The sequence below is a fragment of the Lepidochelys kempii genome, chromosome 14, assembly GCF_965140285.1.
Source record: "Lepidochelys kempii isolate rLepKem1 chromosome 14, rLepKem1.hap1, whole genome shotgun sequence".
Taxonomy (NCBI): Eukaryota; Metazoa; Chordata; order Testudines; family Cheloniidae; genus Lepidochelys; species Lepidochelys kempii.
In genome coordinates this window covers 20,902,150-20,911,808 of record NC_136393.1, presented here as the reverse complement: position 1 = coordinate 20,911,808, position 9,659 = coordinate 20,902,150, and the positions used below count along the sequence as shown (strand labels likewise).

The 9,659-nt window shown below is 49.2% G+C and overlaps 1 protein-coding gene across 1 annotated transcript in view; it reads left to right on the top strand.

Moving 5' to 3' along the window:
* Positions 1 to 7,523: 7,523 nt before the first annotated feature.
* The window catches only part of LOC140897657 (heparan sulfate glucosamine 3-O-sulfotransferase 3A1), an 82,685-nt gene continuing 80,549 nt past the window's right edge, over positions 7,524 to 9,659 (top strand). The window contains exon 1 of the mRNA XM_073310555.2: positions 7,524 to 8,511. Within this exon, the coding sequence (XP_073166656.1) occupies positions 7,985 to 8,511 (527 nt within the window). The 5' untranslated portion in view covers positions 7,524 to 7,984. The remainder of the gene's footprint in view (positions 8,512 to 9,659) is intronic.

Genomic DNA, 9,659 nt, shown 5'->3' with positions numbered 1-9,659 from the left:
TGAGACCCACAAGAGACCAGACTATTGTGTGCCACAGGAGGGAGGGAGGTGCACCAGTGCTCAGGTACCCTGCAATGGCAGGAAAAAGAGTAAGTGAGATATACCCAGACATTCCTAGCAAGTGACCCACACCCACATACTGCAGAGGAAGGTGAGAGAACCCCCAGGTCACTGCCAATTTGAACTGGGGAAAAATTCCTTCCTGATCCCACGTATGGTGATCAGTTAGATCCTGAGCACAGGAACAAGAAGCAGCCAGCCAAGCACCTGAGAGAGAGAATGTTCTGTCCCTGCTCAGTGCCCTGGCCCACTCCACCCAGTTTCCCATCTCCAGCTCTGATGCTTCAGGGGAAGGAGATCAAAAAACCACCCAGAATACATTGGGGGAAATATCCCTTCCTGACCCTTGCTGGTAGCCAACTGAAGCCCTGAAGCACGAGCTTTAGGAACATAAGCCATAAACCATAAGTGATCCCCAGGGCTGCTAAACCCGTCCCTCTTCCATCCCAAGCATCCCCAGCATACAATCATAGTCATATATTTGTCTCTCTTAAAACTGTTTGCCCCCACAACTCCTACTGGGAGGCTGTGCCAGAACCTCACACACTCCAGTGGTTAGAAACTGTCTTCTAATTTCCAGCCTGAATTTGGTCATGGCCAATTGATATCCATTGATCTACCTTCAAGCATTCTGCATCTCCAGGGGGCTGCACAGACACTGACCAGCGCCTGTACATCCCTCTTATCAACTGGTAAAGAAGCGCCTGATTCTTCCCTCTGTTGCTTGGGTGCAGCTCCCATCAGCAGCATTAACTACAGCACAGATGGCAGCCCATATATTTGCAGGAGTCTGCCCAAAAAGAGAGGCGCCTGATGCTCCCCCCGCCCACACTCTGCAGAGTGCCAACCCTGAAGAGTGGAGGTGAAGGAAAAGGGTAGCTTGGAACACCAGTTCTGCTCTCCATCTTCCATGCCCCCTCTCTGACCTCTTTCACTCCCACAAGGGGTGCATAGAGCCCCCCTGACCCTCCCTCACTCTCCTGGCTTAGCTGGGGGCTTTATCCTTTGTTGTTGCATGTGCCCAAGGATGGACAGACACTGAAGCGCTGTATTTCAGCAGTAGTGCCCAAGCTGGAATCAGGGCCCCATGGTGCCAGGCCCTGCACTCACATATGGTGGTGGTGGAGGGCGGGGGAAAGGATCCCAGCCCTCAAGCACTCGCACTCTGAGCACACAAGATGATAAAACACAGAGAAAGAAATGAGCTTCTGGGTATGTAGATGAGATTTACACGATGGGCCAGATCCTCAGCTAGTATGAACCAGCGCAGCTGTACTGGAGTCAATATAATTGAACCACTCTCATCTCTACCAGGTGAGGAACTGGCCCTATTCTGTCAAAATATCCCCAGTATGGACGTGCCCTGCCTCATTTAATGGTAGAAATAATAAAAAAAATTAATAACCATGAACAATCCTGGACCGTTTCCTCATTCAGCTCTGTGCAGCTCCCATCAGAACGTTCCTCTGGGTAAAACCTCAATTTATCTTTAGTTGTGGGATTCCTTCGAACGTTAACGAGGGAGGGGGGAGATTCCAGCAGCCTCTGGCAGATGCTCAGGGGTGTGGGGGAGGGACAAAGGATCCTTTCCCAGCAGACAGGATGTCAGTGCCTGAACACAACATGGGAGTGATAGAGTGAGACATCCTGCAGGTGAGGGGCAGGAGTTAGGTTGTGGCCACACACCCCTTCCATGTCAGCTGGTGTGGGACGACTGGAGGGAGCATATATTGCAGCCTAGGACAGGGTGTAGCAGTGTCATTCCCATGCATGCTCCCCCTTTTTATGCCCCCTCCCCATGCTGCAGCAGTGCCCATTAATGCTACAATACTCCCTTAAGTGTTTTTTATCCCTGAGTTGAAGGCAAAGGGAGGCATCTGCAGAGCACGGAGCCCCTGAGCCTCCAACCACAGATGAAAAATCCACTAGGACAAACCCAGAGTTCAAGAGAGAGCTCTTCCTCCCGGTGATCCGTGCAACAGCATTTGCCTTGCAAGGGCCAGCTTTAAATCTGTCTCAGGCTGGATCACACATGCTATGAGTTAGATGGCCTCAGTGGAATTCCTAGCGGACAATGTGTACGTCCACACAATTCAGAGGCAAAAAGTCCTTGAACTTTCAGAGCAATTTCAAGGAGGGGAAAGCCCAGGAGATTACTGAGATCAATAGAGGATTTGGGTAAAACAGGACCCTCCATTGACTCTTCTCCTCTGGGCTCTCAAATCCTCAGGCTGCTGCTGGCCCAGCCCCATTAACTATTGTTCCTATTCATTCTAAATGAAGGGGCTTTTGTCACACAAACCCGTTCGGGGTCAGCCTGCCCCTTGGTTATCAATCTGGCTCTCTCTCCTCTGTTCATTACCCCACCTCCCCTGGTACAATGGGATGTTTTCTTCTGGAGCAGCTTCCTGACACCAAGTGGCTCCCTTTGGCTTCCAACCTTGTAATGAGATGTCAGGATGTGCGAGCCCCAGGCATCCACGTCCCCTCATCCCCAAATTCCCAGTTTAATTCCTGGTCCTATCTACATTATGGGAGTCGCTAGTGTAAAAAAAAAAAATCAATCAATTAAATTCCAATAGAGGCTATAACTGGTCACCCATTAATGATGCATCCAAGGTGTCATGTGCTGTAACTCGCAGTCCCAGAGGCTCCTAAATAGTATGGAAAAAACCTTCCTAACCTAAAGAATGGCACAGGCTGACATGTGCAAAAGGGACTCCTGCTTCTGGGCACCCAACGCCCCTCCACTGGGACCCAATTCTCAGAAGGCCTCTGCTCAGCACTTCTTGCAAATCAAGCCCCTTTAAGGTGCCTCATAATTTGTGACATCCCTCCAGAATTAAACTCCCCCCCGCCCCAAATCACTAGCCACTTCAGATAATAGGCCAGATCCTCCTCTCATTGAAGTCAGCGAGTGTCTTGCCATTAATTTCAATGGGAGAACTGTGCTCACTGCCAGAAATATAACCAAAAAAACCATTTACAGTTGTATCGTATAGTTGGGCTGGGGCCACGTATGGGATGGTTCAATCCCTCTAGTGAGCGAGTGCAAACAGGGCTGTCTGATGAAAGTCTGTAAGTAACGTTAGCGCTAATATCTGCTTCTTCAGGCAAGGCAGCATGATCCAGTGCTAACGACAAAAGCCTGAAACTAACTAGTATTGGGATCTATTCCCAGCTGTGCCTCTGACTTGCCGGACTAGCTTGGAGGACTGATTTAACCTCCCAGTGCCTCAATTCCCATTGGTAAAAAGGGGGAAAATGGTGCTCAACCACCCTTAAAAAGAGCTCTGAGATTTACTGATGAAACGCAACATAGCCCTGATTCAGCAAGACTCTTAACACAGAGTTAACTTTAAGCATGTGCTTAAGACCCATTGATATCAATGGGCTGTAGATCAAGCCTTGTAAATCCTAAAGGCTAAAATAATTTTTATGATAAACTTCCTCCATTTCTCTCCTTTTCCCTCCAAAAAAAGGTTGCCTGTAAGATTTAAGAAAAAATTGTTTTCTGAGAGTCAGCTGAAAACAAGGAATCTCTTTGAGGAAATACTGTGATCAGTTCAGGAACCATCCCACAAGCACCTGCAGGATTTTATATTTCTTTTTCATTAATTTATCACATCTTTAAAAATTGATGAGCAATTTAAATGATGAGAAGAAGAAAGTGAAACAAAGAATACACTGGTTTCAAAGTAACAGCCGTGTTAGTCTGTATTTGCAAAAAGAAAAGGAGGACTTGTGGCACCTTAGAGACTAACCAATTTATTTGAGCATAAGCTTTCGTGAGCTACAGCTCACTTCATCGAATAAATTGGTTAGTCTCTAAGGTGCCACAAGTACTCCTTTTCTTTTTAAAGAATACACTAGCAATCAACGAAGGGGATCTGGCTATAGAATGAACTTCCAGGGAAGATTAGATGAATCCAGAGTCTTTACAATCTTTCAGAAACAACAAGGAGTCCTTGTGGCACCTTAAAGACTAAAACAAATTTATTTGGGCATAAGCTTTCGTGGGCTAAAACCCACTTCATCAGATGCATGGAGTGAAAAATACAGTAGGCAGGTATATATATTACAGCACATGAAAAGATGGGAGTTACCTTACCAAGTGGTGGGTCAGTGCTAATGAGGCCAATTCAAACAGGGTGGACGTAGTCTATTTCCAACAGTTGACAAGAAGGGGTGAACATCAACAAAGGGAAAATTACTTTTTGTAGTGCTAACGAGGGTGGATGTGGCCATTCCCAATAGTTAACATGAAGGTGTGAGTATCAACAGAGGGAAAAATACTTTTCGTAGTGACCCAGCCACTCCCAATCTTTATTCAGGCCTAATTTGATGGTGTCCAGTTTGCAAATTAGTTCCAGTTCTGCAGTTTCTCATTGAAGTCTGTTTTTGAAGGTTTTTTGTTGAAGAATGGCCACTTTTAAGTCTGTTATTGAATGTCCAGGGAGATTGAAGTGCTCTCCGACTGGTTTTTGAATGTTACAATTCTTGATGTCTGATTTGTGTTCATTTATTCTTTTGCGTAGAGACTGTCCAGTTTGGCCAATGTATATGGCAGAGGGGCATTGCTGGCACATGATGGCATAGATCACATTGGTAGATGTGCAGGTGAATGAGCCCCTGATGGTGTGGCTGATGTGGTTAGGTCCTATGATGGTGTCTCTTGAATAGATATGCGGACAAAGTTGGCAATGGGGTTTATTGCAGGGATAGGTTCCTGGGTGAGTGTTTTTGTTGTGTAGTGTATAGTTGCTGGTGAGTATTTGCTTCAGGTTGGGGGGCTGTCTGTAAGCGAGGACTAGCCTGTCTCCCAAGGTCTGTGAGAGTGAGGGATCATCCTTCAGAATAGGTTGTAGATCCTTGATGATACTCTGGATAGGTTTTAGTTGGGGGCTGTGGCTAGTGGCGTTCTATTACTTTCTTTGTTGGGCCTGTCCCAATCTTCAGAAATCCTGCCAAACATGAGAAAGCTTTCCCCCAATAACTGAAATAAGATTCACAGCATTGGACACCCTTTTGTGCTTCCTTTAAAGAAACCTACCCCAGACAGGGCTTCCGAAGAGAATAGCCAGAGATTCCATGAAGTCTACTAGGGAATTAGGGATTTGCTAATTGTGGAAGGTACTCAGCTGATGATGGCTGGCAATACAAAACCTTAAGATAGCTAGATAGATTAGCTAAAACTATAAAAGAAAGGAGAAAAGGACAGAACAAAAATATAAATGAATCCGTCATGATGGCAAAATGTGTATCAATATTGCTATGTTCAGTGCAACTACAATGTGAAACACCCCTTGTTCTGAAGTGCAAACTTCCTGAAAAATCATGAATATTACCCTGAAAAATGGTTTGTATTAAAGCTGAAACAGGTGAGGTGCGTACACTCACAAATATAGATAAATAAAACTGTACTCACCTAATATTTCTAACATTGGAAGTACAGTATTCTGCAACAGTGTTTACACCAAAATGCATAAATCTAGAATAGAAATATCAGCAAGACTTCATCTTTAACCCCAATTAGTGCCAAACTCTGCCTCCAGATCCATACCTTTTACCCTAAGTGAAGTGAACGGGATTTGTGCATGCACACCTGAAGTGGTGCCAATTCAAATGTTTCTTGGGGAGGTCAAATTCCAATCCCCTCCCAGCCAGGATCCCATTCCTGTCCTATTTTATCCCTCTCCCCCTCCCTCCGGAGGATGTTTATTTGCTGAAAGAGAAAAAAAGTGTTATCAAATTTCTAAGCAGACCTAGTAGAATAATTCATTGTAAATGTTTATGAATTATAGTCTGTTTTCTATTTACAAACACATTTGTATAACTCAACCCACGCTGCAGATGGCTAAACAGTATTCATTGCCATTTTTTAATCTTCACTGAATAATTTGAAAATACACAAGTTCTTCTTCCAAGTAGCTGAAGTCTAATTGCTTAGCTAGATTCACACCAAATAAACAGAAGAAAAAATCCAAGTCAAGTGTTTCATGTGCACGTGTGTTTAAAAACTCTATAATCTATGACAAACATTTCATATTAAAAGGACATTCCCACAGGCAATGAAATAATGAAGCCCTTAGTATCAGGCATTCCAGGCATGAAGATGATAGCTATTTCAATATTTTATTTACTCTCAATGGAGAATAATAAATTCTGAAAGCAATATGTGTATATTTATGACAAACTGAGGGCCCAATCATGCAACTTGATCCTGAAAGCATAAGTGTGTTCCACTGAAATCATTGGGGCTGGATCTGGTTTCAGGACTTCATGTACTTTATAAATTGCCTCCTACCAGTCTATGACCACAATTCTACAAAGATTTATGCAGGTACCTAATTGTATATATCTAAGTAGTCTCATTGACTTCAGTGGAATTACTCCTATGTGTAAAATTACTCATGTGCTTGAGTGTTTGCAGGATCAGGGCCTAAATCAGAAATTTGTGCTCCAATACCATGGTGATGGATATAGTATGAAAACCTAGGTGGATGGATGGTTACACAGCCAGATACAGTACTGGATAGGTCTAAACTCCATGTTTGTCCTGATACAAAGCCCTTATGGAAAAGTCCTATCTAATTTAATAGAGAATTTTTAATATATAGAATTTTATAATTCTCTATGAAATTCTAGAAGATGATTTAAAATAGGGTTCTATAGAAATCACCCCAAATCCTATAGGATGAGATCCTTTCTATAGAATGTTTAAAGGATCCTATAGAATGCTGGAGCAGGGATACAATTCTCTATTAATAAATCCTATAGGATGCCTTAAACATTCAACGGAAAGTAGATCATTCATTATGAAATTCCATAGGGTTTTAGAATAATTTCGACAGACCCCCTAGTACATTTCTCTAGAACCCTACTTCCTTTCATCCCTAGTAAGAATCCTAATAGGGCTTCCGCCATAAAAAGAAGCGACTTCTGTGCTTGCTCTGTTTAAAACGTGTTTGGTGAAGAAGAAGCAGCTATCAAACGCTTAGGGTGAATTACAAGCTGGTTTTCCCCTAAATCTGCCTGAGCTTATGACAATAGAGAATTAGATGAACCTTTGGCTACCAAATCCACCTCTAGCTGGAGGCTGATATAAACACAGCGTGCAATGTACCAGTGGCTCCCGCGACTCGGGGAAGGGGGGTGGGGTATTCAGAGCCGCCCACGCCCCTCTCACTCCATTGGGTCACCAGCAAGGGCTGCTCGACACGCGGCCCGCTCCAGAGTCCAGCCCCGGCTCTGCGCGCCGCATTCCCCTCGCTCAGGGGCGCGCCCCGCTCGCTGCCTTCGGAGAAGTTTTGCTCCGGCTCCACGTGTGGCAGCAGCTGGAGGCTAGAGGGGCGGTGACAGCAGGCCCCGGAGCGCTCCCCCCCCCCCGGGCAGGTCTCGTCAGCCCAGGTGGCAACAGAGCGGAGCCAGAGGCTGCAGCCGGAGGAGGGAGGCGAAGCCGGGAGCGGCTCTGTCCCGTTGGCTCGCAGCGATTCTCCCCTGCCGGGGGTGCGCAGCGGGTGGTGGGGCTGTGGCGAGCCGCTGCTTCAGTCGTGCAGACTGTGACATCCCCACCCCACTGCCAGGGGACTGGCCGGGCGGGGGCCGGCGATAGGTGGGACCGGGACCTGCGCTCAGGGACTCCGTTAGCGACTCGCCCTCCCCTGGGAGACGGGATCTGTTCGCGTCGGGGCTTCCCCTCCTGCGGGGAGGTTGGCAGGAGCCGCCTGCCGATGATGCCCCCCTGAAGCGTCGCCCTTAAGAGACCGGGGGTGGGCGGGAAACGGGGGACACAACGCGAGCCCCCTCCCAGCTCCAGCTCAGTGACCATGCGGCCCGGGGCAGCCCTGCGCCCCCCCGCTGGCTGCTGACTCCGGGGGCGGGGGGCATGGCACCTGCCTAGCATGGCCGGGGGGCCGGGCAGATGCCTCGGGCTAGCATGGCAGGGAACGGGCCGCCTGCCCCCGCCGCCTGCCCCGAGCCTCTGCCCCGCAGCGTCTTCAAGAAGTTCCTGCTGATGCTCATGTCCCTGCTCATGTCCCTCTACGTCTTCTACTGCCTGGCCGAGCGCTGCCCCAGCCTGCCCGGGCCCCTGCTGGCGGCCGCCCCGGAGCAGGCGGCGGGCGGCGGCGGGCCGCTGGAGCCGGGGTCCCCCTCGCTGGCCAGCTGGCCGCCGGCGGCCCGGAGGAAGCGGCCGAAGCAGCAGCGCCGGCGGCCCGACGCGCCCGGCCGGGGCGCGGGGTCGGGCGGCGGCGGGGAGCCCCCGGGCACGCTGGCCCTGCTGCTGGGCGAGGGCAGCAAGCGGCTGCCGCAGGCCATCATCGTGGGCGTCAAGAAGGGCGGCACGCGGGCGCTGCTGGAGTTCCTGCGGGTGCACCCCGACGTGCGGGCAGCGGGGGCCGAGCCCCACTTCTTCGACCGCGGCTACGAGCGGGGCTTCGCCTGGTACAGGTACGGGACTGGGGCGGGAGCCGCTGCCCTCGCGCTTCGTCCGGGGCTGGGCGGGGGAGTTAGAGAGGTTCCCTGCTCCAGCCCTGATCCCCAAAGAAACCCCATAGCCCTGATCCCCAAAGACCCCTCAGAGCCCCCAGCCCTGATGCCCAAAGATACCCCATAGCCCTGATCTCCATAGCTCCCAGCCCCGATCCCCATAGCCCCTAGCCCCAAACACACCTCAGCCCTGATCCCCAAAGACCCCTGAGAGCCCCCAGCCTTGATCCCCAAAGACCCCCCATAACCCTGATCCTCATAGCCCCTAGCCCTGATCCCCAAAGACACCCCGTAGCCCTGATCCCCATAGCTCCTAGCCCCGAACACACCTCAGCCCTGACTCTCAAAGGCCCTCACAGCCCCGAACCCCATAGGCCCTCCCAGCCCTTGATCCCCATAGCCCTGATCCTCATACTCCCCATAGCCCTGATCCCCAGACACCCCCTTGCCCCTGATCCCTATGGCTCCCTCACCCCTCCAGCCCACCAGCCCTGATCCCTGAAGACACCCTATAATCCCCAGTCCAACCCTGATCCACAAAGACACTCCTCAGCTGATAGTGCTCCCTCCAGCCCTGATTCCCAAAGCCCTTCCCAGCCCTGATCCTCAAAGTTTCTTCTGCCTCTCCAACCTCCATAGCTTTCCCCACATCCCTTCCCAAATGCCTGCCAGGATCAGGTCATGCAACATGATCAGCAATGTCTCATTTGTCCACAGTTGCATCAGTGAAGGGGAAACGGGGTGGGGGAGAGAAGAGGGGAACAGGACTCATCCTAACCCCATCAGTGCAGGGGGAGCCCAGTGTGGGGAGTCCATAGCAAAAGTCATTTTATAAGGAGGGTTCCTCTCAGGGACAATCAGCTCTTGAACTGGGCTCCAAAGTTTTCAACCACCTATAGCATGTGATTTATTTAGTGACTGGCTCATTTTCTTTGTAAGGCTTCTTTAGTGATTAAAACAAACAAAAAAGCAATAGGTATTCATACCCCCTCCTCCTCCTCATTAAGGAAGGGAAGTACCATGTCAGGATGTTTAGGAAATTGTTGGGTGTTTTTAAGGTATATTTTGAAGGCTAAGGGCAGTCTACACTACAAAACTAAGCTGACCTA